This window comes from Neoarius graeffei, chromosome 1, assembly GCF_027579695.1.
Source record: "Neoarius graeffei isolate fNeoGra1 chromosome 1, fNeoGra1.pri, whole genome shotgun sequence".
In the NCBI taxonomy this organism is placed as follows: Eukaryota; Metazoa; Chordata; class Actinopteri; order Siluriformes; family Ariidae; genus Neoarius; species Neoarius graeffei.
Genome location: NC_083569.1, coordinates 27,782,617 through 27,809,977, shown reverse-complemented (window position 1 = coordinate 27,809,977; position 27,361 = coordinate 27,782,617). Strand labels below are relative to the sequence as shown.

At 42.5% G+C, this 27,361-nt stretch overlaps 1 protein-coding gene, 2 non-coding genes and 1 gene segment (V, D, J or C); 1 reads left to right on the top strand and 3 right to left on the bottom strand.

The window, feature by feature from the left end:
- Nucleotides 1-6,947: 6,947 nt before the first annotated feature.
- Nucleotides 6,948-11,696, bottom strand: LOC132884505 (T cell receptor alpha variable 12-3-like). The segment is given in 3 exon segments: nt 6,948-7,142; nt 11,236-11,540; nt 11,657-11,696. Coding segments are annotated over 3 exon segments (540 nt in total).
- trnas-gcu (transfer RNA serine (anticodon GCU)) lies at nt 8,963-9,044 on the top strand. The gene has a single exon. It is a non-coding gene; the product is annotated as a tRNA-Ser (tRNA).
- A 2,919-nt stretch (nt 11,697-14,615) lies between the features above and the next one.
- Nucleotides 14,616-14,688, bottom strand: trnaf-gaa (transfer RNA phenylalanine (anticodon GAA)). Its single transcript has one exon. It is a non-coding gene; the product is annotated as a tRNA-Phe (tRNA).
- A 10,144-nt stretch (nt 14,689-24,832) lies between these two features.
- LOC132884496 (uncharacterized) lies at nt 24,833-27,126 on the bottom strand. The gene is made up of 4 exons (XM_060918351.1): nt 27,061-27,126; nt 26,648-26,940; nt 25,080-25,225; nt 24,833-25,022 (listed from the first exon to the last, which is right to left on the bottom strand). The coding sequence occupies exons 1-4, from the start codon at nt 27,098-27,100 to the stop codon at nt 24,833-24,835; spliced, it is 669 nt and encodes a 222-aa protein (XP_060774334.1). The 5' UTR covers nt 27,101-27,126.
- Nucleotides 27,127-27,361: the final 235 nt, after the last annotated feature.

Genomic DNA, 27,361 nt, shown 5'->3' with positions numbered 1-27,361 from the left:
GCCACTCACGTTGACTTGTCTGTAAAAGAAACAAAGAGTACCTGGCGGCACTTTGCCTGTCCCACTCACGTTCGCTTGTCTGTAGAAGAAAGAGTACCTGGCGGCGCTTTGCCTGTGCCACTCACGTTCGCTTGTCTGTAAAAGAAAGAGTACCTGGCGGCACTTTGCCTGTCCCAGTCACGTTCGCTTGTCTGTAAAAGAAAGAAAGAGTACCTGGCGGCACTTTGCCTGTCCCAGTCACGTTCGCTTGTCTGTAAAAGAAAGAAAGAGTACCTGGCGGCACTTTGCCTGTCCCACTCACATTCGCTTGTCTGTAAAAGAAAGAAAGAGTACCTGGCAGCACTTTGCCTGTCCCACTCACATTCGCTTGTCTGTAAAAGAAAGAAAGAGTACCTGGCGGCACTTTGCCTGTGCCACTCACGCTCGCTTGTCTGTAAAAGAAAGAAAGAGTACCTGGCGGCACTTTACCTGTCCCACTCACGCTCGCTTGTCTGTAAAAGAAAGAAAGAGTACCTGGCTGCACTTTGCCTGTGCCACTCACGGTCGCTTGTCTGTAAAAGAAAGAAAGAGTACCTGGCGGCACTTTGCCTGTCCCACTCATGTTCGCTTGTCTGTAAAAGAAAGAAAGTACCTGGCGGCACTTTGCCTGTTCCACTCACGTTCGCTTGTCTGTTATAGAAACAAAAAGAGTACCTGGCGGCACTTTGCCTGTCCCAGTCACGTTCGCTTGTCTGTCAAAGAAAGAAAGAGTACCTGGCGGCACTTTGCCTGTGCCACTCACATTCGCTTGTCTGTAAAAGAAAGAAAGAGTACCTGGCGGCACTTTGCCTGTCCCAGTCACGTTCGCTTGTCTGTCAAAGAAAGAAAGGGTACCTGGTGGCACTTTGCCTGTGCCACTCACGTTCGCTTGTCTGTAAAAGAAAGAAAGAGTACCTGGCGGCACTTTGCCTGTCCCACTCACGTTCGCTTGTCTGTAGAAGAAAGAGTACCTGGCGGCACTTTGCCTGTCCCACTCACGTTTGCTTGTCTGTAGAAGAAAGAGTACCTGCCAGCACTTTGCCTGTCCCACTCACGTTCGCTTGTCTGTAAAAGAAAGAAAGAGTACCTGGCGGCACTTTGCCTGTCCCACTCACGTTCGCTTGTCTGTAAAAGATAGAAAGAGTACCTGGCGGCACTTTGCCTGTCCCACTCATGTTCGCTTGTCTGTAAAAGAAAGAAAGAGTACCTGGCGGCACTTTGCCTGTCCCACTCACGTTCGCTTGTCTGTAAAAGATAGAAAGAGTACCTGGCGGCACTTTGCCTGTTCCACTCACATTCGCTTGTCTGTAGACGAAAGAGTACCTGGCGGCACTTTGCCTGTCCCACTCACGTTCGCTTGTCTGTAAAAGATAGAAAGAGTACCTGGCGGCACTTTGCCTGTCCCACTCACGTCCGCTTGTCTGTAGAAGAAAGAGTACCTGGCGGCACTTTGCCTGTCCCACTCACGTCCGCTTGTCTGTAAAAGAAATAAAGAGTACCTGGCGGCACTTTGCCTGTCCCACTCACGTTCGCTTGTCTGTAAAAGATAGAAAGAGTACCTGGAGGCACTTTGCCTGTCCCACTCACGTTCGCTTGTCTGTAGAAGAAAGAGTACCTGGCGGCACTTTGCCTGTCCCACTCACGTCCGCTTGTCTGTAAAAGAAATAAAGAGTACCTGGCGGCACTTTGCCTGTCCCACTCACGTTCGCTTGTCTGTAAAAGAAATAAAGAGTACCTGGCGGCACTTTGCCTGTCCCACTCATGTTCGCTTGTCTGTCAAAGAAAGAAAGAGTACCTGGCGGCACTTTGCCTGTGCCACTCACGTTCGCTTGTCTGTAAAAGAAAGAAAGAGTACCTGGCGCCACTTTGCCTGTCCCACTCACGTTCGCTTGCCTGTAAAAGAAAGTAAGTACCTGGCGGCACTTTGCCTGTCCCACTCACGCTCGCTTGTCTGTAAAAGAAAGAAAGAGTACCTGGCGGCACTTTACCTGTCCCACTCACGCTCGCTTGTCTGTAGAAGAAAGAGTACCTGGCGGCACTTTGCCTGTCCCACTCACGTCCGCTTGTCTGTAAAAGAAATAAAGAGTACCTGGCGGCACTTTGCCTGTCCCACTCACGTTCGCTTGTCTGTAAAAGAAATAAAGAGTACCTGGCGGCACTTTGCCTGTCCCACTCATGTTCGCTTGTCTGTCAAAGAAAGAAAGAGTACCTGGCGGCACTTTGCCTGTCCCACTCACGTCCGCTTGTCTGTAAAAGAAATAAAGAGTACCTGGCGGCACTTTGCCTGTCCCACTCACGTTCGCTTGTCTGTAAAAGAAAGAAAGAGTACCTGGCGGCACTTTGCCTGTCCCACTCACGTTCGCTTGTCTGTCAAAGAAAGAAAGAGTACCTGCCAGCACTTTGCCTGTCCCACTCACGTTCGCTTGTCTGTAAAAGATAGAAAGAGTACCTGGCGGCACTTTGCCTGTTCCACTCACATTCGCTTGTCTGTAGACGAAAGAGTACCTGGCGGCACTCTGCCTGTCCCACTCATGTTCGCTTGTCTGTAAAAGAAAGAAAGTACCTGGCGGCACTTTGCCTGTTCCACTCACGTTCGCTTGTCTGTTATAGAAACAAAAAAAGTACCTGGCGGCACTTTGCCTGTCCCACTCACACTCGCTTGTCTGTAAAAGAAACAAAGAGTACCTGGCGGCACTTTGCCTGTCCCACTCACGTTCGCTTGTCTGTAGAAGAAAGAGTACCTGGCAGCACTTTGCCTGTCCCACTCACGTTCGCTTGTCTGTAAAAGAAAGAAAGAGTACCTGGTGGCACTTTGCCTGTGCCACTCACGTTCGCTTGTCTGTAAAAGAAAGAAAGAGTACCTGGCGGCACTTTGCCTGTCCCACTCACGTTCGCTTTTCTGTAAAAGAAAGAAAGAGTACCTGGCAGCACTTTGCCTGTCCCACTCAAGCTCGCTTTTCTGTAAAAGAAACAAAGAGTACCTGGCGGCACTTTGCCTGTCCCACTCACGTTCCCTTGTCTGTAAAAGAAAGAAAGAGTACCTGGCGGCACTTTGCCTGTGCCACTCACGTTCGCTTGTCTGTAAAAGAAAGAAAGAGTAGCTGGCGGCATTTTGCCTGTCCCACTCACGTTCGCTTGCCTGTAAAAGAAAGAAAGAGTACCTGGCGGCACTTTGCCTGTCCCAGTCACGTTCGCTTGTCTGTAAAAGAAAGAAAGAGTACCTGGCGGCACTTTGCCTGTCCCAGTCACGTTCGCTTGTCTGTAAAAGAAAGAAAGAGTACCTGGCGGCACTTTGCCTGTCCCACTCACATTCGCTTGTCTGTAAAAGAAAGAAAGAGAGTACCTGGCAGCACTTTGCCTGTCCCACTCACATTCGCTTGTCTGTCAAAGAAAGAAAGAGTACCTGGCTGCACTTTGCCTGTGCCACTCACGTTCGCTTGTCTGTAAAAGAAAGAAAGAGTACCTGGCGGCACTTTGCCTGTGCCACTCACGTTCGCTTGTCTGTAAAAGAAAGAAAGAGTACCTGGCGGCACTTTGCCTGTCCCACTCATGTTCGCTTGTCTGTAAAAGAAAGAAAGTACCTGGCGGCACTTTGCCTGTTCCACTCACGTTCGCTTGTCTGTTATAGAAACAAAAAGAGTACCTGGCGGCACTTTGCCTGTCCCAGTCACGTTCGCTTGTCTGTCAAAGAAAGAAAGAGTACCTGGCGGCACTTTGCCTGTGCCACTCACATTCGCTTGTCTGTAAAAGAAAGAAAGAGTACCTGGCGGCACTTTGCCTGTCCCAGTCACGTTCGCTTGTCTGTCAAAGAAAGAAAGAGTACCTGGCGGCACTTTGCCTGTGCCACTCACATTCGCTTGTCTGTAAAAGAAAGAAAGAGTACCTGGCGGCACTTTGCCTGTCCCAGTCACGTTCGCTTGTCTGTCAAAGAAAGAAAGGGTACCTGGTGGCACTTTGCCTGTGCCACTCACGTTCGCTTGTCTGTAAAAGAAAGAAAGAGTACCTGGCGGCACTTTGCCTGTCCCACTCACGTTCGCTTGTCTGTAGAAGAAAGAGTACCTGGCGGCACTTTGCCTGTCCCACTCACGTTCGCTTGTCTGTAAAAGATAGAAAGAGTACCTGGCGGCACTTTGCCTGTTCCACTCACATTCGCTTGTCTGTAGACGAAAGAGTACCTGGCGGCACTTTGCCTGTCCCACTCATGTTCGCTTGTCTGTAAAAGAAAGAAAGAGTACCTGGCGGCACTTTGCCTGTTCCACTCACGTTCGCTTGTCTGTTATAGAAACAAAAAAAGTACCTGGCTGCACTTTGCCTGTGCCACTCACGCTCGCTTGTCTGTAAAAGAAACAAAGAGTACCTGGCGGCACTTTGCCTGTCCCACTCACGCTCGCTTGTCTGTAAAAGAAACAGAGTACCTGGCGGCACTTTGCCTGTCCCACTCACGTTCGCTTGTCTGTAGAAGAAAGAGTACCTGGCGGCACTTTGCCTGTCCCACTCACGTCCGCTTGTCTGTAAAAGAAAAAAAGAGTACCTGGCGGCACTTTGCCTGTCCCACTCACGTTCGCTTGTCTGTAAAAGAAAGAAAGAGTACCTGGCGGCACTTTGCCTGTCCCAGTCACGTTCGCTTGTCTGTAAAAGAAAGAAAGAGTACCTGGCGGCACTTTGCCTGTCCCAGTCACGTTCGCTTGTCTGTAAAAGAAAGAAAGAGTACCTGGCGGCACTTTGCCTGTCCCACTCACGTTCGCTTGTCTGTAAAAGAAAAAAAGAGTACCTGGCGGCACTTTGCCTGTCCCAGTCACGTTCGCTTGTCTGTAAAAGAAAGAAAGAGTACCTGGCAGCACTTTGCCTGTCCCACTCACGTTCGCTTGTCTGTAGAAGAAAGAGTACCTGGCGGCACTTTGCCTGTCCCACTCACGTTCGCTTGTCTGTAAAAGAAATAAAGAGTACCTGGCGGCACTTTGCCTGTCCCACTCACGTTCGCTTGTCTGTAAAAGAAAGAAAGAGTACCTGGCGGCACTTTGCCTGTCCCACTCACGTTCGCTTGTCTGTCAAAGAAAGAAAGAGTACCTGGCGGCACTTTGCCTGTGCCACTCACGTTCGCTTGTCTGTAAAAGAAAGAAAGAGTACCTGGCGGCACTTTGCCTGTCCCACTCACGTTCGCTTGCCTGTAAAAGAAAGAAAGTACCTGGCGGCACTTTGCCTGTCCCACTCACGTTCGCTTGCCTGTAAAAGAAAGAAAGTACCTGCCAGCACTTTGCCTGTCCCACTCACGTTCGCTTGTCTGTAAAAGAAAGAAAGAGTACCTGGCTGCACTTTGCCTGTGCCACTCACGTTCGCTTGTCTGTAAAAGAAAGAAAGAGTACCTGGCGGCACTTTGCCTGTCCCAGTCACGTTCGCTTGTCTGTAAAAGAAAGAAAGAGTACCTGGCAGCACTTTGCCTGTCCCACTCACGTTCGCTTGTCTGTAGAAGAAAGAGTACCTGGCGGCACTTTGCCTGTCCCAGTCACGTTCGCTTGTCTGTAAAAGAAAGAAAGAGTACCTGGCGGCACTTTGCCTGTCCCACTCACGTTCGCTTTCCTGTAAAAGAAAGAAAGAGTACCTGGCGGCACTTTGCCTGTCCCACTCATGTTCGCTTGTCTGTAAAAGAAAGAAAGTACCTGGCGGCACTTTGCCTGTTCCACTCACGTTCGCTTGTCTGTTATAGAAACAAAAAGAGTACCTGGCGGCACTTTGCCTGTCCCAGTCACGTTCGCTTGTCTGTCAAAGAAAGAAAGAGTACCTGGCGGCACTTTGCCTGTCCCACTCACGTTCGCTTGCCTGTAAAAGAAAGAAAGAGTACCTGGCGGCACTTTGCCTGTCCCACTCACATTCGCTTGTCTGTAAAAGAAAGAAAGAGTACCTGGCGGCACTTTGCCTGTCCCACTCACATTCTCTTGTCTGTAAAAGAAACAAAGAGTACCTGGCGGCACTTTGCCTGTGCCACTCACGCTCGCTTGTCTGTAAAAGAAAGAAAGAGTACCTGGCGGCACTTTGCCTGTCCCACTCACATTCGCTTGTCTGTAAAAGAAAGAGTACCTGGCGGCACTTTGCCTGTGCCACTCACGCTCGCTTGTCTGTAAAAGAAAGAAAGAGTACCTGGCGGCACTTTGCCTGTCCCAGTCACGTTCGCTTGTCTGTAAAAGAAAGAAAGAGTACCTGGCGGCACTTTGCCTGTCCCACTCACGCTCGCTTGTCTGTAAAAGAAAGAAAGAGTACCTGGCGGCACTTTGCCTGTCCCACTCACGTTCGCTTGTCTGTAAAAGAAAGAAAGAGTACCTGGCGGCACTTTACCTGTCCCACTCACGCTCGCTTGTCTGTAAAAGAAAGAAAGAGTACCTGGCGGCACTTTGCCTGTCCCACTCACGCTCGCTTGTCTGTAAAAGAAAGAAAGAGTACCTGGCGGCACTTTACCTGTCCCACTCACGCTCGCTTGTCTGTAAAAGAAAGAAAGAGTACCTGGCTGCACTTTGCCTGTCCCACTCACGCTCGCTTGTCTTTTAAAGAAAGAAAGAGTACCTGGCTGCACTTTGCCTGTCCCACTCACGCTCGCTTGTCTGTAAAAGAAAGAAAGAGTACCTGGCGGCACTTTGCCTGTCCCACTCACGCTCGCTTGTCTGTAGAAGAAAGAAAGAGTACCTGGCGGCACTTTGCCTGTCCCACTCACGTTCGCTTGTCTGTAAAAGAAAGAAAGAGTACCTGGCGGCACTTTGCCTGTCCCGCTCACGTTCGCTTGTCTCTAAAAGCTAATTAACAGCTAATTAGCTTAGCAACCGGATCCGACTTTTCTGACTAGCCGCTAACTTTAGGCTCATTATCATGGATATAAACCGATTCGCCCAACAATAAGGAACAGGTCGCTTTGAGCAAAAACCCTCTGAACGCTGTTAACTCTATTCCTGAGAGCGTTTCCGCCTGTTCACTGCTATTTTTGACCCTTTTTGTAATAATGAGGTGTTTAAAGCGCTTGTTGTTGAAGTGAAAAGGAAAACTGAGAGTTCATTGCTGCCGGTGGGGAATAAACCCAGCGGTGCTGCAGGAATAACCGCTGTGTCAGAGTCGCTGCTGGGATCCTGATCTCGCCGCTGCTACAAATGACCGTTTTATGGGAATTTCCAAACATTTAAACACAAACACCTTTCAATTTCAGCGTGGTGGGCGGGGACTTCATGAATATTCATGAGGAAAGTGCCACCTGATTGGCCGGTGAAGTCTTTCTGTTCCACCGCGTTGCTTTATGAGGAAGCGGTTTTGTTTGGTTCCGAACCCATCAGTCCGAGTCCAATAATTATTCTACCATCAGGAAAAACAGCACAGAATTTACTGCGATTGGTTTCAAATGCATTTTGTTGTGGTTCGTGGATTATTATCCGTGAATAAAGTTGGACTTTTCTTCAAAAGGAGTGAAATAAAAGATTTGTACAAAACACAGGTTTATGGCCCAAACCAGCATTATGTAATAATTCATTTACTGTGTTTTGATCCAATCCTATAATGGTGGTGTTAGACTTTTTCTATTCCTTCCAAAATATGGAGATGATCTATCTAAGTATGGAAATACCAATATTTGGCCAACTGAAAAATGCTAACCCCCCTGTACATACCCTCTGAAGTTAATAACCCCTCCAAATAGTCAAAAACTGCCTTTTTCACTAATATAAGCGTTCCTTGATGGAAATAACTCTTAAATATAACATCAAAAATCACAGTAATAACATTTATTTCTCACAAAAAGAGTTGTTAGAAACCCTCATTCTGTCTCTGTTTACGGGTTTGAATCAGAGTAACAAATTCTCCATAAAGTTTCAAGAGATGCTTCTTTATATGTCTGGTGTGGATGGTGTATAAGTTACAAAATAACCAGTGCTCTTGAACAAGTTCTGCCAGCAACTGAGCAGCAGCATCCCTGGATCTCTGTGCTTGACCAGCACGCTTCGGCCGCAGCAGATCGAGCATATTCTGAATGATGTCCTTCCCTGTTGGAAGCATCCCAGAAGGGAACTCAGCCTGCTCTATGTACTCTACTACACCGAGTATCTTCTTAGCTTTTGACCTTGTTGCAACAGAAGCCATTATTTATCTGCAAGAATACAAATAATGACTATTTAATACATTGGGAGATATAATTCAGATATGAATCATTTGTGCATACTGGTTCTTAAAACTAAATTAGTAACCTTAAGTAATGATCCTCTGTGCTTAAAAATAGTTCATATTTGAGGTATTACTGAAGAGTGTGACATTCATCAATAACTTTAAACTTGCTGAAAAAGAGCAGAATTACCATATGTTTCATTTACTTGAATGTAAGGTTACTTACCACTAAGCTTATTACCTTAAAATAATGATCATCTGCACTGAAAATGTTGTAGTCGTACCTAGTGGCATACCTGAAGAGGTTCACATTCATCGATAACTTTAAAACACATTAAAAAAAGTAGCATTCTAATATCAAACAGCACTGTAATGTATTTTGTCATGAATGGAAACTTTCAGAGGGTATGTACAGGGGGATTTGCAAGGTTCAATTTAATAAAATTTGACATTTTCCCACATAGATGGACCATCTCCATATTTCTAGGGGGGTAAAACATGGAAAAGTCAAAATTCTTAAACCCCCCCACAATAGCCTCTGATCAGGAAAAGGAGCACAAAATTTACTGCGATTGGTTTCAAATGACTATAATTTCATTTTCAGTCAGACTTCAGATGAGCATTTTAGACAGATTTATTTTTGAATATGTAGTTTTCACATTTTCATAACAGGCTTATTAAATAAATATACAGCAACAATGTTCCAACAAATATTTTAATGAGTCTGAGTTTTGATTTTGACAGAATTGCTCACTCTGTCAAAGTCCAAAGATCATTGCATCATACAAAATAAATAAACACACACATAAATGCGGGTGAGGTGGCCGAGAGGTTAAGGCGATGGACTGCTAATCCATTGTGCTCTGCATGCGTGGGTTCGAGTCCCACCCTCATCGCAGGTCTGTTCTTTTGGTTAGCACGGTCGCCTCACAGCAAGAAGGTTCCGGGTTGAACCCAGCTGCCGGCGAGGGCCTTTCTGTGTGGAGTTTTCATGTTCTCCCTGTGTCTGTGTGGGTTTCCTCCGGGTGCTCCGGTTTCCCCCACTATCCAAAGACATGCAGTTGGGTTGACGTGGGGCGGCCTTGGGCTGAGGTGCCCTTGAGCAAGGTGCTGCTCACTGGGTGTGTGCGCATGTGTTCACTGCTTCAGATGGGTTAAATGCAGAGGATGAATTTCACTGTGCTTGAAGTGTGCATATGACAAATAAAGGTTTAAAAATAAATATTAACATAGAGTATATAAAATGCAATTTTAACAAACAAAGATTTAGGAAAAATGTAAACACCTGTAAGTGAATTCATGACACCTTTTCTCGTTATCTGTGCAAAGATCTGTACTATTAATTCAGATTTATTCCCTTTGCAGACTTTTTAATTCAAATCAATGTCTTTAAGTGTCAGATAGAAACACATCCTGGCTGATCGCTTCATCAGGGGGAAATGGGGGAACTGTCCTTAAACTGCTCACACACACAAAATACATTGATTTAATGCTGTGACAAAATACAGACAGACAATAATCAGCAATTATTGGTCGGTAGTGATGGCCGTCTGAAGCCGAGGCTCCGAAGCGCATGCTGAGTATAAGGGGGCGTGGCAGCTGAAGCCCCGCCTCGAGGCGTGGCTCGTTCGGAAGAAAACCACGTGAGGGACCACGTGAGGCTGGGGAGGGAATTTCTAAGAAAAGGAATCACCTCAATCCAAACACAGTGAAAAAAAATCTGTTCTTCAACAAAAATCAATAAAGGTTCCCCTAAAAGTGACTCTGTGCACTGCACGGCTGCAGTAGCACTCACAGTCCCATCACACAAGCACTGAACACAAAGCTTACTCCCTTTATGTTTATGTACACCTTTTTATTGTGCAGACAAAATTATACTGACCATAAATCCATAGAAAGACACAAAGTGTGTGTGTGTGTGTAAGAGAGAGACAGAGGGTCAACACCAAATAACATACAGGCAAATAAGTAAAACAAACAAGCAAAAAAAATCTGATGACATAAGTTATTTTAAAATGGAACATTGTGCAAATTACTGTACATGCAAAGAATAATGTAAAGTGGCAGAACATTGACGCGAGGTAGAAATTAAACATGCTGTACATTTCTCTTAGCAGTAGGTCGCTAGTGAAGTCTGCTGAATGAGAGTCTGAGTAATGAACCTTTTAGTGAATCACAACCGAGGCCTTGTTTATCATGGGTCATGTGGTTTTCTGCTCAACGATACAAAGCCTCAAAGCGGGGCTTCATCTGCCCCCTTATTCTTGATATGCGCTTCGAAGTCTCATTTGGCCATCACGATCTTTAAACAGTGATATCAATGAAAACTATGGTCAGGCAAGGCAAGACTAAAATGGCCATTATGAGTCTTGAAAGTATTTGTGTGTGTGTGTGTGTGTGTGTGTGTGTGTGTTTTGAATATATTATGAAGCCATTGACAACAATAACAAAAATCTACAAAATCATTGTACTTAGCAACCAAAAAGTGTGATCCTGAGTGTGAACATAGATCTGGAGCAGGAGACGGAGCCAAGACACCTCATCTCATTATTTCTAGCCGCTTTATCCTGTTCTACAGGGTCGCAGGCAAGCTGGAGCCTATCCCAGCTGACTACGGGCGAAAGACGGGGTACACCCTGGACAAGTCGCCAGGTTACCACAGGCCTGACACATAGACACAGACAATCATTCACACTCACACCTACGGTCAATTTAGAGTCATCAGTTAACCTAACCTGCATGTCGTTGGACTGTGGGGGAAACCGGAGCACCTGGAGGAAACCCATGCGGACACAGGGAGAACATGCAAACTCCGCACAGAAAGGCCCTTGCCAGCTACGGGGCTCGAACACGGACCTTCTTGCTGTGAGGCAACAGCGCTAACCACTACACCACCGTGCCGCCCCAAGCCAAGACACACTGAATATAGATTTTATTGACTGATCTAACGCCCCATTTATTTATTTTAACTCATTATATCATTGATATTATATCATATGGAATTATGTAACTTTGACAAGTGATCAGCCTTCAGTATAACATAACTGTGTGAAAGTTTTTGTACAGTGCAGTTGGATTTCCTGTCACTGTGGGCCGCAGAGCACAGTCGTATAGCGCAGAGTCTGATACAGCAGCAGAGGAGATGAGCAGATCCACTTGGTTATTCTTTTCATCAACTTCAGCAGAGAGACGTGGTGGGATTGAGTCACTTTTATATCCACTTTGTGATATATAAAGAAGGAAGTCAGGTTTAGATTTTGGATTTTGTCTGTACCAGTGCAGGTAGTTTCCTTTACCACTTGCTTCGTAGTTGCAGGACAGAGTTACATCACTGCCTTCATCTATAATTGTATGAGTAAAAAGTGGCTTGATTGAAGCTGCCATGGAGTCACCTGTCATAAAGAAGAGAGCATGTACATTCTGATTTTTCTTCCCACCACGCAGATGAATAAATCACTAATTCAATGCTTAATATTTCTGCAAGAACAAAAAGTCAAAGTTGACTCACCGAGTGAAAGCCACAGACACATGAATATAACAGTGAACATGATGAATGGTCTCAGCTGAGTGAAAGTATTCTTTCTGTACTATGATATGTTCACATCATAAAGGTTCATGAAGCTCCAGCCCACAGCACCACATGACAGTGTCACCATTGTTACTGACAGATTGTTGATTCTTACTGAAGCATCCTGGCTTTACATTCAGCCTCACATGGGGAACCTGTCTTCAACTCCGACTGTCAGCAGAATTCATATAATTATGAAAAATCAATCATTCTGGTCTGAAAAAATATACCGTAATTGAATAAATAAATCATTAAATCTTTAAATTTCATGTTGCATTTGTTTTATACGTGGTTTTGCTGCATTAGGGACTTTAGCCTTATCAGAAATTGCTGTGAATAAGTCATGATAAATAATTTAGTATAAAAGCTATTATTACTATTATTATAATGCGATTGATTTATTGACTTTGTAATAATGAAGCCTGAGGTGAGGAACAAACCAGCTGCTGCTCTTGGTAATATTATGAAAGATGCCACCAAGCCATTAGCTTATAATCAAAGGCTCGAATTTAGCTTTTCCCTGCTATTAAAAAACACAACCTACATAGTTACTGATATTATATTACTGCACTGACGGTTAATGGGAAAATAGTGAATTAAAGATTATTAAACTCAGCTGGCACTGATGCTGCATGAAAAACTCACGAGTCTCTCGACAATCCGGTTTTCCAGTTGCACTCAGTACAGACAGTGTTGTATTGCTCCGCTTATTTTAACAGGCCATTGTTAGGGAAATAGTCTTCTTCCGCCGGTGGAAGAAGTCCCTTCTTGTTTACTGCAAAATGTGTATATTTTGGATAGAATTTGAAATATGACTTCTCTGCAATGTATTCCCATTCTTCAATGTTGCCTTAAAGACACTGCAAACAGTTGTTTTTTTTCTGTAGCTCCCATCCCCCATTCCCCCCTTATTTTTCCTCTCCTTTTTTCCAACTGATGATGTACAAACCCAAGTTCAATCAACACATACAAATCTGCGAAATTCTCAAATAGTCAACACAATGGATAGCAATAAGTTTTACTTTCTAAAACTCATAAAGTTGAGTTCAAAATCCAAAAATTGTCAGAGCTCTTTGTGTTAAAGAGAGGTAGTAAGTGGACAGAACTAAATGAGGCTGCAATTTTTTACAGTGTACGGTTATTCCGCAGTGCCAAATACATTACTGTTTCTGAAATGTGATCAGGAAATTTTACTGGATCACAGCAGATGTATACTGGGGCATGTAACCCAGTAAAATGGGTCTGGCGACGCCGATGGACAACTCATAAATTCAAGCAACAGGTTAAACGCAAGCTTGACCCTTCCTGTGCGGTGAGCTCTTTGGGATGGTGCTCCTGACTTTTGTTTCCAGATCGTAGGAACTGCTCCGCGTACCAGACATCAATCAAATCCTTCTATGTGAATCTGCCTCACAAATTTATCTTTTGCAAAATGTATGGAGCAGACACCAAACTGCAGGGGCGCAGATAGGATTTTTGAACTGGGGGGGACTGAGCTGTCAGCAAATGATTCCATTTTGTGTAAATGCATTTTTTATATATATATATATATATATATATATATATATATATATATATATATATAATGTGTGTGTGTACTGAAGCTTCAATATACATTCGAATTGTGAGTTTTCTAACTGAATGAACATTGGTAGACAAAGGCCTACCTGGTCAACATTGCTCGGTTTTTGAAAAAACGCTGTAATTGTTTTTTGTTTTTTCATTGTGACCCCACCAGGGATTGCCTGCAGGCCAGGAGGACAATGTTAACATCTTAAATCTCATAATTTCAGTTAACAGTTGCTGCTTACTAAAATAACATACATAAAAATAACAACATTAAAAGATATTCACCTACAGCCTAGAATGCTGTTATTTTACATTTAGCCTACTTCAGGTAAGTCCAAATTCCTTCTTATTATTATCAGACTAGCTACTCAACATTACAAAACAAGTATTTGTCACATCTGGGAAAGGCAACAGGCATAGGATATTTACATCTTTTGGTTCTTGAAACAAACGCTATGATTTTTTTTCCCCTCTTCTCTGGCTTAATGTGGCAGAAAGATCACCAGCTCAGTCATTAGACAGTTGTTTATGATCACTATGGTTACCACGACAGGCAAAGTCCCCAGCTCCCCTTAGGACCCCGGGGTCGAGATGGTGCGTTACATTTACATTGGAAGTTGGAACTTGGAGCTCCGAGCAACATAACCTCAGAACTGAGCGCTTCCCAGTTTAAAAACTGGGACATCATGGAACATTGAATTTGAAAAAAATGGCCAGTTAATGAAATGAAATGAAAACCCCAATGTTTATGCTGGGAGATGCTGGATTTCAATGCTTTTCAAACTTCCAACTTACGAGTACAACTGAACGCACCATTAGTCGTAGCAGAAACACCGCTGCTATCAAATGGATGAGCTGTGCAGTGTTATTAACCGAGAATTACGTGGAAATTGAACACCTTGCTTTCCCATATCTGCAAGGATCTGCTCCAGCCTACACCGATTCAAGAAGGGGAAAATGCGGATTGATCACAGACAAGGCTGCTGCTGCTGCCATTTCAACTTTGTACTGCAGTGTAAGTTAGCCTAACTAACGGAACATTAATCCTCACTTTTTCTACCTATGTGTGGCGCCTTACATAGGGATGGTGGGTGGGGGGGACAGATGGGGGTCACTATAAATCTGGGGGGGACATGTCCCCCCCACTATCTGTGCCCTTGCCAAACTGTCCTGTCTGCTTGAAGTTACCTCTCTTTGTTAGTACAAATCAAACCCATTCATTCTGCAAGTGTCCTGCTGACTTTGGGCTACAATGGATCAAAATTCTGCTTTTTTTCCATCAACAACACACCTTTTAAGTGTCAAAGGCTTAGATGAACACACCCCACAGTGTCGAAACCCAGGATTGAACCAGGGACCTTTAGATCTTCAGTCTAACGCTCTCCCTACTGAGCCATTTCAGCAAGATCATGCCACCATCTGAGCAGTCACGTCACCGATATAAACATGAGTAGTTGCTAAATCCAAACGGTAAGGTCACATGGTGTTTCTTTTTAACCAAAATCTAATGAAATATAAAGTGTTTAAAATAATAGATAGTATCATCTGGAAGCATTACATATGTAATGTGGTAATTGATTAATGAAACTCTTTTATGTTGTTGGCAATTTGTTTTATTCCAAGCATGTTTTTAATTAAATGAACAAATGTTCACATGAAAGACTGAGCAAATAATAAGCTAAATAATGAGGTAAATGTGTTCTCTGTGCTCGCTCATTTCACTGTTACCCCCCAATCATGCAGTCTTGATTATTTCAACTGTTATCCACAGTGTCAAGTGGGTAATGATCTCCCTTATAAGTGCACACATGCACAGAGAGAGAGAGAGAGAGAGGTTTTGATCTGTGTGTAGTGTATAAAATAGATTGTGAAATAAAAAACTGAATAAAGAATAGGGAGATTTTGATTATATGATCAAAATCTTTCTCTCTCTCTCACACACACACACAATGTTAGATGTGCAGGAGAGATGGCATGAGGTCGTTGCAGTGCAGTTCGGGGACAAAGCTGCACACTGGTGTCGGCTCTACTCTCCCGTTTGCTGCCCTGTGTTTGGTCTGTCTGGGGTCCTGGAGGTGGTGATGTGGCCCATCGGTGGTTGCTGTGTCTGTATCGGGCCCCTGCCTGCTTCGCCGGTGGCTGGTGGGATGATGGGGTTTTTGCACTATCTTTTACTGTTCTTTTGTATTGCGATTGTTGTGTAGGTTTTGTCATTGCTCTTTTCTTTCTATTGTCCCTGTTGTTATAATTTTTGTATCCCCTTGTTTCTTATGCAGTCTGTCATTCCTGTGGGATTTTTTTTTAACTTTTTTGTATGTCACATAGTTCTGTGTGTGTTCCATATGTTTTTTTTTTTTTAAGTTATTTTTTTGTATCATTCTCCTGGGGCTTCACTACAGAAACTTCCAAGCGTCCTACTAGTTTTTTTTCTTTTGCTTGTTTGCTTCGTTTGTTTAATATGACAATTTCATTTTCATTTAGGAACTGCTCCACATACCAGACATCGCTCAAATCCTTCTATGTGAATCTGATGAGCATGCAGTTGAGACAACCTGGACATGTTAGCTCAGATGCTACAAACAAAGGCTTCAGAAATACCACTGAGATTTGAATTCAAATCATTGGAGTCAAAGGCCAGAGTGCTAACCATTACACCATGGAACCAAGACATAGATATAAGCTTGTTTTCAGCACCAAATTACTGGCATCGACCTGGCAAAAAAAAAAAAAAAATCAAACCTGCCCTTGGGCAAAGGCTGAGACGTACACAACCCACACTCCTCAACGCCAAAACCCAGAATTGAAGCAGGGACCTTTAGTCTAATGCTTGCCCTTCTGAGCTATTTCAGCAAGCCCGCTATGAGTAGGTCATGTTGCCATCCAAGCAGTTGGATGCAACATTTGGTCCTTGTCAAATATATGCAGCAAGCAGAATTTTTGTTTCTGAGCTCACATTGCATCACATAGCAGGCATTTTACACAAGTGCAAAAGTCAGCTACAAGAAGTGCTGAACTTCTAGAAGACAACTTGTAAGCACTTACATTCAAACTACACTAAATGTGCTACAATTAGGGTAACAGCCAGAGAAACATTGCAGTGCTCACAGGAGACACAAAATTCAAATACACAGATGAGACTGCCTCAAAAAGAAGCACTTATGAATCTCTTAAAAATCAGTGCTCTTCTTTGAATTAAGAAGAACAACTTTATTCATCACACGCTTGTGAAATTCCTCTCTGCAGTTAACCCGTCCGAAGCAGTGAACACAAACCTGAGCAATGAGCACACACACAGAGCAGTGGGCAGCCATGCTAACAGCACCCAGGGAGCAGTTGGGCGTTAACTGCCTTGCTCAAGGGCACCTCAGCCCACAGCCATCCCATATTAACCTAAGTGCATGTCTTTGAACTGTGGGGGAAGCCAGAGCACCCTGAGAACCCATACAGAACATGCAAAATCCACACAGAAGGGCCCCCACCAGGGCAAAACCCAGAACCTTCTTGCTATGAGGCAACTGTGCTAACCACTTACACCACAATTAATCTAACTGTGCTTCATTTTGAAAGTAACTTTACTTTAATCAACTATAAAATGTATCTTGAATTGCTTGAATCACTCAAAAATAGAGTATTTTCACATGTCGTCATCAAACTGGAAGTCGGCCATATTGGAGGCATTGGATACATCAAATCACAAAATGTTGATTTTAACTTTGGCTAGGCTGCGGTTAAACCTTTCTTCAAAATACCTTGCATATGAGTTTGGCGTATCACAAGACAAATAGCATGTGTAAGGTGTGATGGAGTGCCTGTCACTACAGTTGAGTATGTGCTCTAACTGCCATACCAATGAGCCTAGCACTTTGGTCAGGTTAGCCATAGAGATTTTCTGAAGAAAGCAAAAGTAACATGAACCTGCTTTCCTCCACACATCTCATGCAACCATCTCAAATGTTGAGCAGGATCCTGCAGACATGAAAAGTCAAACCTTTGAAAGATATAATGAAATTCCAGTAGCACATAAGCACTTTTGTGTGGGTCGTCTGGCTTTGTCTGGTATGATTTTCACTTCGCTTGTAAGAGGTCCAAGGTTGACATCCTGGATAAGCCCAGGGTTGACCTTAAATTGTTCACCTGTTAGAAAAAAAAATTAAAGGAATGCTGGCTGCATCGTTCTTAAAGTGCTAGTCTCATGAAAATTACATCATAAAATCTCTGGCTTTGTGTGTGTGAGGTGCTCAAATAGGCTACAAACCTATAGGGCCAGTGGCGCAATGGATAACATATCTGACTATGGATCAGAAGATTCTAGGTTCGACTCCTGGTTGGCTCGAAAATTTTAAAGGGTGGTGTAGTGGTTCGCACTGTTGCCTCACAGCAAGAAGGTTCTGGGTTCAGTGGCTGGTGGGGGCCTTTCTGTGTGGAGCATGTTCTCCCCATGTCTACGTGGGTTTCCTTGAGGTGCTCTGGTTTCCTCCACAGTCCAAAGACATGCAGTTAGGCTAATGTGGGGTGGCCTTGGGCTGAAGTGCCCTCAAGCAAGGTACCTAACCCTTGACTGCTCCCCGGGCGCTGTAGTGTGGCTGCCCACTGCTCTGGGTGTGTTTGCGTGTGTTCACTGCTTCAGATGGGTTAAATGCAGAGGATGAATTTCACTGTGCTTGAAGTGTGCATGTGACAAATAAAGGTTTCTTCTTCTAAGTTAGCGTATAAATAAAAAATTGGTTCAAAAATACATTTTTGCATATGAATTCTGCTCCAAAAATCACTAAAAGCTTGTCTGCCATTATTAGATCGCAGCGATTTACAGGTTAGCGGTGCTGCATGCGTGACGTCATGTGCACCAATGCCTTTTTTTGTGTCCACATAGACTTTATACTATTCTCTGCAGTGGCGTCCGTTCTTGAAACCAATTCTTTTGAAAGAGACAAAAAGGCTCTTCAAATTCATCCTCAATCTTTGGTTGGTTGTCTGAGGATGATTTAGAACCTATAGCCATGGAGAAAGAGGTGGACAAATATACAAGCCAAGTTGCTCATGAAGAAGAAGAGCAACAGGGGGGCAGCCAAGATGGTGTCAGTGTAATATGTGATTTGTGGAGGTCCGTAACATGATGAACAAAACCTAATGTGCTGAATTGCTAAATATGCTTAAGGGCTGATTAGAATGAACCTAATTGATAAACTAAATAGCGACTACAAGGACCTCGAGCAGAAACAATTTTTTAATCCTTGTTTTCTTTCATTTTATTCACTGTTATCCAGCTAGCGCCTTGAGTTAACCATTCAGTGAACCTGCTAACTAAAGGAGAAGTGAACATAACACTATACAAACTAAACCAACAGGAGTTGGTAAGCATACTTGCTATTTTTTTCAGGTTATCCATCAATATGGAAACAGAGGACGATAGCTGCACTGTAATGCATTTCTATGCCAGAAAGTCTCTGAGTGAAAAGTTTGAACCAGATGCTTTACAAGACGGAATGGAACAGTGTTTGGTGCCACTACCAGAAACTCCGAAACCACGACCAGCCACAAAGTCAAGGACATGTGCCAGTGACGAGGATTATAAAGAGGCTGTGCCCATCTTGCTTTTGCTAAAAATAATGGAAAGAATTGAAAAGATGCAAGAAGAATCTCTCAAACGGCTGCAGTCACTTGAGGCAATGGTTAAAGATAATACAAATTCCATTAAAAGTGTCACCGACGTCCTTGATTCTATGGGGAAACAGGTAGAAGACGTGACAAATCAAGTCATCGCCTTACAAAGTAAAGTCCACATCTTAGAAAAAGAGAACAGTGTCCTCAGAAACAATGCAGCAACCTGGATGCCTATAAAAGAAGATGGAATCTATGAGTGTCTGGCATTCTGGAGCAAGCAGGTGAGAACATGAAGAATATCATCGTTGACATTTTCAAACACGTCTCCCTGGACATCGTGGACCAGCTGGCTTACTCAGTGGACATTGCTCACAGATTAGGTCCCTGCTCTGCAGAGGTGCGCTCCAGCCGTTGCATCATAGTTCAATTCCTGTCATGAGCACACAGGGGCAGTGGCATTTCCAAAACCCAAGGGCAGTCCTGAGATCACTGAAATATGCACAACTCACAGCAAACCTAAGGAAGTGTGCAATTTTCATCCAGCTGCTTCTGTCCTGTGTACTTTTGCTTTCTTCAGAAAATCTCTATGGCTAACCTGATCAAAGTGCCAGGCTCATTGGTGTGTCAGTTAGAGCACATACTCAACTGTAGTGATGGGCACTCCATCACACCTTACACATGCTATTTGTCTTGTGATATGCCAAACTCATACGCAAGGTATTTTGAAGAAAGGTTTAACCGCAGCCTAGCCAAAGTTAAAATCAACATTTTATGGTTTTTTTAGATTATGGCGTGCTCTTTTTCCAATAGTTTAGAGTCTTTTTTTAGGTTTGGGTGCTCTTTAATCCAAGGTATTCTAGATCCACAGCCAAAAAAGAGAAAAAAATCTCTGACTAAGGCACTCCAGATTAAAATGTCTTTAATATTTTAGACAAGTCCTGCATGGACAAATTAAAAACAAAGCCCACGTGTAGCGGCATGAGTGCCTTCTTCAGGGCAATATCACAAAGGAACAAGGTAGCTTTGTTCAAGATGTAGAAAAGTACAGGTGAAGACAATTGGATAATTAGTCCTGAAACTCTACACATTGCTGAGTCCGCCCCTCACACAGCTCCCAGCACTAAAAAATTTTCCATCAAAAACTGTCAATCAATGGCTTGGGCCCGCCTCTCACACGGCTCCCAAACCAAGACAGCCATCATTCAAAATATTGCAAAAACATCAAAAATACACATATATTCCAGTCACTGCAAGTATACACAACCCACATATATGCACAAAGGGTACAGAGAGAGAGAAAAAAATATAAAAGTCTTTTCTTTCAGATAGAACCATACAAAGCCAAAAACCATCACAAAAAAGGTGTGTAGTCTATTTCCTCATTCAAGCCTGGAAACTCCATTGCTTTTAAATTCCAAATCCAAAAAGTTTCCCGTTGTAATAGTAACTTCAGTTTGTCACCTCCACGGATTGATGTTTTTACAATTTCAATGCCTTGGATTTTCAGGCTTGAAAGGTCACTGTGATGTACATCTTTATAATGCTTGGCCATAGGATAATCCTCATTCTGAATTCTTATTGCATATTTATGTTCATGCAATAAGAATTCAGAATGAGGATTATCCTATGGCCAAGCATTATAAAGATGTACATCACAGTGACCCTTCAAGCCTGAAAATCCAAGGCATTGAAATTGTAAAAACATCAATCCGTGGAGGTGACAAACTGAAGTTACTATTACAACGGGAAACTTTTTGGATTTGGAAGTTTAAAGCAATGGAGTTTCCAGGCTTGAATGAGGAAATAGACTACACACCTTTTTTGTGATGGTTTTTGGCTTTGCATGGTTCTATCTGAAAGAAAAGACTTTTATATTTTTTTCTCTCTCTCTGTACCCTTTGTGCATGTATGTGGGTTGTGTATACTTGCAGTGACTGGAATATATGTGTATTTTTGATGTTTTTGCAATATTTTGAATGATGGCTGTCTTGGTTTGGGAGCCGTGTGAGAGGCGGGCCCAAGCCATTGATTGACAGTTTTTGATGGAACATTTTTTAGTGCTGGGAGCTGTGTGAGGGGCGGACTCAGCAATGTGTAGAGTTTCAGGACTAATTATCCAATTGTCTTCACCTGTACTTTTCTACATCTTGAACAAAGCTACCTTGTTCCTTTGTGATATTGCCCTGAAGAAGGCACCCATGCCGCTACGTGTGGGCTTTGTTTTTAATTTGTCCATGTAGGACTTGTCTAAAATATTAAAGACATTTTAATCTGGAGTGCCTTAGTCAGAGATTTTTTTCTCTTTTTTGGCTGTGGATCAACATTTTATGATTTGATGTGTCCAATGCCTCCAATATGGCTGACTTCCAGTTTGATGACGACATGTGAAAATACTCTATTTTTGAGTTATTCAAGCAACTCAAGATACATTTTATAGTTGATTAAAGTAAAGTTACTTTCAAAATGAAGCACAGTTAGATTAATTGTGGTGTAAGTGGTTAGCACAGTTGCTTCATAGCAAGAAGGTTCTGGGTTTGTGGCTGGTGGGGGCCCTTCTGCGTGGATTTTGCATGTTCTGTATGGGTTCTCAGGGTGCTCCGGCTTCCCCCACAGTTCAAAGACATGCACTTAGTTTAATATGGGATGGCTGTGGGCTGAGGTGCCCTTGAGCAAGGCACCTAACTCCCAACTGCTCCCTGGGTGCTGTTAGCATGGCTGCCCACTGCTCTGTGTGTGTGCTCATTGCTCAGGTTTGTGTTCACTGCTTCGGACGGGTTAACTGCAGAGAGGAATTTCACAAGCGTGTGATGAATAAAGTTGTTCTTCTTAATTCAAAGAAGAGCACTGATTTTTAAGAGATTCATAAGTGCTTCTCCTTGAGGCAGTCTCATCTGTGTATTTGAATTTTGCGTCTCCTGTGAGCACTGCAATGTTTCTCTGGCTGTTACCCTAATTGTAGCACATTTAGTGTAGTTTGAATGTAAGTGCTTACAAGTTGTCTTCTAGAAGTTCAGCACTTCTTGTAGCTGACTTTTGCACTTGTGTAAAATGCCTGCTATGTGATGCAATGTGATCTCATTCTCATCTCATCTCATTATCTCTAGCCGCTTTATCCTGTTCTACAGGGTTGCAGGCAAGCTGGAGCCTATCCCAGCTGACTATGGGCGAAAGGCGGGGTACACCCTGGACAAGTCGCCAGGTCATCACAGGGCCGCAATGTGATCTCAAAAACAAAAATTCTGCTTGCTGCATATATTTGACAAGGACCAAATGTTGTAGCCAACTGCTTGGATGGCAACATGACCTACTCATAGTGGGCTTGCTGAAATAGCTCAGTAGGGAAAGCATTAGACTAAAGGTCCCTGCTTCAATTCTGGGTTAAGGAGTGTGGGTTGTGTATGTCTCAGCCTTTGCCCAAGGGCAGGTTTGATATTTTTGCCAGGTCGATGCCAGTAATTTGGTGCTGAAAACAATCTTATATCTATGTCTTGGTTCCATGGTGTAATGGTTAGCAATCTGGCCTTTGACTCCAATGATTTGAATTCAAATCTCAGTGGTATTTCTGAAGCCTTTGTTTGTAGCATCTGAGCTAACATGTCCAGGTTGTCTCAACTGCATGCTCATCAGATTCACATAGAAGGATTTGAGCGATGCCTGGTATGCAGAGCAGTTCCTAAATGAAAATGAAATTGTCATATTAAACAAACGAAGCAAACAAGGAAAAAAAAACTAGTAGGATGCTTGGAAGTTTCTGTAGTGAAGCCCCAGGAGAATGATACAAAAAAATAACTTGGCACAGGAATCTTTACCACATAAGTCAAATAAATGCTCATAATCATTCTATTCAGATCCTTCCTAATCAGACATATCAATATCAGACAAATATTTCTAAGGAATACACTGGATTACTGCATAATTTCCTCCATGTTGCAAGACAACACTGAGAACATGATTAAAATGGTAAATATATTTATACATTTTTGAATAATATAAATATATAATATTAAAAATAATGTAAATATTTTAAATCACGTGGGTCATGTGGAAAATGGAAATTAATCATGGAAAAAAAAACAATCTTTGTTTGTGAAATGAAAAGTAATGTGAAAACCTGTCTGTCACACTGCACTTGTACTGCATTGTTTTAGGCTACTAATTTCCAACACAGCAGATGGACTACATGTGATAAATGTCAAAGTCCCTCCTGCAACAGCATCTGGTCTTCTCAGGCAGTCTCCTGTCCCAGTACTAACCAGCTCTTGAGGCACATGGGTGCAGTACCGATCTCTGTTCCACTAACCCTTGGCCTCTCGCCTATTATATAGCCAGGGCAGTGTTTCTCAAACTTTTTCAGACCAAGGACCACTTTATCCATTAAAAAAAAAAAAAAAGTTTGTGGACCACCTAACCCCTTAAATATCCTGAACAAAAACAATGAGCCCACTTCAACAGTATATTTCAAATTACACACTAATGAAATGACAGTTTTACAAACAGTATAGTCAACTCACTCATTGTTGTCCTTCTTTTAATGGGAAGAATGGTGCTGCTTATTCTGATACATCAGTGAAGCAATGTCTGGCTCCAAACTGGACAGTTTTAAATCTCATATTGGGGGCCACATTGATCCAGTTGCACTGCTTTGTTTTCTCAAACAAATAATCATCATGTCTTTGCACTTTGTCCTTGTTTGTGTGGGATATTTCTTGTGCTTTTCTTTTGACTGACCCAGTCTTCAGCCACCGACCCATTATCTTTTTGACAAATTGATGCTTAGTCTAATTTGGTTACTCGCAGTTTCTCCACATTCCACATTCAGAGGTGACATTGATATAAAAGTGTAAACTAAACGGACATGGCTATAGGTAGTGTCACAAAACTGTTGGCTTGCTTAATGTCAGACAAATTCAAATAATAGGCTACGATTTGAATTTACATAGGACTTTATTCCATATAGAAAACTCCTCATTTGTGCTACTCACAACTTTGCTTTTGGAGTCACATTGGCAATTTGAGAAACATGATACTTTATAACGTCAACTTCCAGAAACAGTGAGCTCAGGTTTGGTCCTCTGGTAACCACAAGAGTTTGACTCCCTACTCACATGTGTATTACAGCATGCCTTGCCAGATGGAATAGGTAAAATTTTTATGATGGCCTTTAGTATGATCTAATGGTGACTAGAACTCATAATCTCCAAGTTGAAAGGTAGACACACTAACCACTAGGCCACCTCCCAACATATGAAAAATGTGCACCAAATAGGCATTAAGTTGAGCAATTTAATTTTAATGTTTAATTGTACTTCATTTGATATTTAAATTGGGCAGTATGGTGGTGTAGTGGTTAGTACTGGCACCTTACAACAAGAAGGTCCTGGGTTTGTGGCCGGCAAGGGCCCTTCTGTGTGGAATTTGCATGTTGTCTGTGTGGGTTTCCTTTAGGTGCTGTGGTTTCCCCCAAAGACATGCAGGTAAGGTTAATTGGTGGCTCTAAATTGACTGTAGGTGTGAATGGTTGTTTGTCTCTGTGTCAGCCCTGTGATAACTTGTCCAGGGTGTACCCTGCTTCTTGCCCATAGTCAGCTGGGATAGGCTCCAGCTTGCCTGAGACCCTGTAGAACAGGATAAGTAGCTACAGATAATGGATGGATGATATTTAAATTTGCTTACCTGTAAATAATTATCATAAATAAGGGTAACATTGTATTATGGGAGCTATTATATTGGCAATTCATCTGTTATATGAATTGTTTTTCATTATTTTTTTCAAACATCCAAAATGATTTGATCATATTTTTTCAAGCCCTTGAATAAAATGGAATCCCACCCTTTTACCTGAACTGAGACAGAATGCAGTTGCCATACCAGACAGTGGTACAGCTCCCCAGCATGCTCTCTATGATTCTGCTGAATGTAATGCAGACAGGAGGGAAGAGTTTGCTTTCAATATAACAAAACTGTGTGAAAGTCTTTGTACAGTGCAGTTCGATTTGCTGTCACTGTGGGCTGCAGAGCACAGTAGTATAGTGCAGAGTCTGATACAGCAGCAGAGGAGATGAGCAGATCCACTTGTTTCTTATCTTTATTAAGTTTAGCAGATATTCGTGGAGAGGTGTTGGGACTTAGAGATCCACTTTGAACAATAATATAAAGAAGAAACTCAGGTTGAGATTTTGGATCTTGCCTGTACCAGTGCAGACTATATACAGAACCACTGAAGCCTTTGTAGCTGCAGGACAGAGTAACTTCATTACCTTCATTTTTAACAGTGTGAGTGACAAGTGGCTGTATTGTATCTGCCATGGAGTCACCTGTCATTGGGAAGAAAGTATATTGCTGTTGAAATCAGTTATATTAGTAATACTCATATTTTTCTCTTTTTAATACCACACAGAATAATTCAGTCCTATTTCAGTATTTTTGAGATAATAAAACATCTCAACTCACCTAGTGAAAGCCAAACACATAAGAATATAACAGTCAACATGATGAATTATCTTAGCTGAATGAAAATATTCTTCCTGCACTCTGATATGTTAAAATTATAAAGGTTCATGAAGCTCCACCCACAGCATCACATAGCAGTGTCACCAATGTTGCTGAAAGATTTTCTCCCATTGTTTAGTCTTTGTTCAGAGAAATATTTTTATAACTCTTGAGACATCTTGAATCATTTAAGAATAATTCACAAATAAACAGTTTATTATAAAAAGAGGAAGCACTGAAAGTAGATTACAGACAAGCATGACAATTTTCTTATTTTTAAGCAAGTCGCCTCACAGCAAGAAGGTTCTGGGTTCAAGCCCAGTAGCCGATGGGGGCCTTTCAGTGTGGAGTTTGCATGTTCTCCCCATGTCTGCATGGGTTTCCTCCAGGTACTCTGATTTCCCCCACAGTTCAAAGACACATGGTTAGGTTAACATGGGGTGGTCTTGGGCTGAAGTGCCCTTGAGCAAAGCACCTAACCCCCAACTGCTCCCCGGGTGCTGTAGGATAACTGCCCACTGCTCTGGGTATGTGTGTGTGCTCATTGCTCACTTGTGTGTGTGTGCATGTGTCTGTTCACTGCTTCAGATGGGTTAAACGCAGAGGACGAGTTTCACTGTGCTTGAGTGTACATGTGACAAAGGCTTCTCTTCTTCTTCAAGTAAATACCAGGCATGGGGTGATGTAATATGTAATAGCTGTTCCTGACTATATTTGTACTGTGTATCCACCAGGCTAATAGAAATAAGAAATTCTAAATAATGACTTCATTTCACTAAAACACACCTCACTGTCTAAAATCACTGTGGATTAAAAAAAAAAGCTAACACACAAATATCATTGTAAAATTTGGACTCTGCAGGATCTTGACTTCAGAAAGTGGGATGTATATGAACTTATTGAAAACTTGTTTTGTGCTTTTTAGCTCTAGTGATAATTTAAGGCCTATTTCAGAATATAGGAAACATATTGTAGTTATAATTATAAAGCAATACAGGGTTTTATGAATAAAGACTAAATAATTGTGACGTTTGGGCTTTATTCTACAAATAATAAGACATTAGTTTACCTCCAATATTGTCTTCCTTAAAATAACGTATTACTGCAACGTCAGAGCAAAAATGATGGTTAAACTGACATCATGAAGAAGTGAGGGTAAACATGTAAAGAGCTCCATCTTGTGAGAAAAGCATGACTCTGTTCCAGTCATGTGTAGTGCTTTTTGTACAGTGTAGTTGGGTTTCCTGTCACTGTGGGCCCCAGAGCGCAGTAGTACAGTGCAGAGTCTGTCACTGCAGCAGAGGAGATGAGCAGATCCACTTTCTTACTCGTTTTATCAAGTTTGATGGACAGTCGTGGATGAGGGGGTTGAGTGTGTATGACACTTCCACTGCTTTCAAGAATCAGCAGCAGAAACTCAGGTCTTGATCCAGGTTTTTGTCGATACCAGTGGAGTCTGTTATCTGTTCCAGTATATCCAGTATATGTGCAGGACAGTGTGGTGTTGCTGCCTTCAGTTGAAAATACATTAGTTTGGTCTGATTTAATGCTGTTGTCGGCAGCCTCTGTTAGAAATACATTATAATAATATTGTGAAATGTTCATCATAAATGAAGCTATTCATACAGAAATTGTGCTTCTTAATGATAAAAATAATTATTTCATGTGTAATGTATATGACTTACCAATATCAGTGATACTGAAGAAAACTAAGAGGAGTAACATCGTTATTCTGAGTGTTTAGTTCAGACCTCTAGCTTTAGAAATAGATGCCTGTGTTGTACGTTTGAGATTTTCTCTGATGTCTCGACATGTTGCTCCACCCACTCATATTTATTCATATTCATGACAACTCTGCTTCATCTCATATTGCAAATGAGAATTTTATTTATTCAGTCTGTTTATTTAACATCCTAAAAATATACGGAAAAAAAACATCAACAATAAAATACACTACAGTACTAAAAGATAATGAATTCATATATT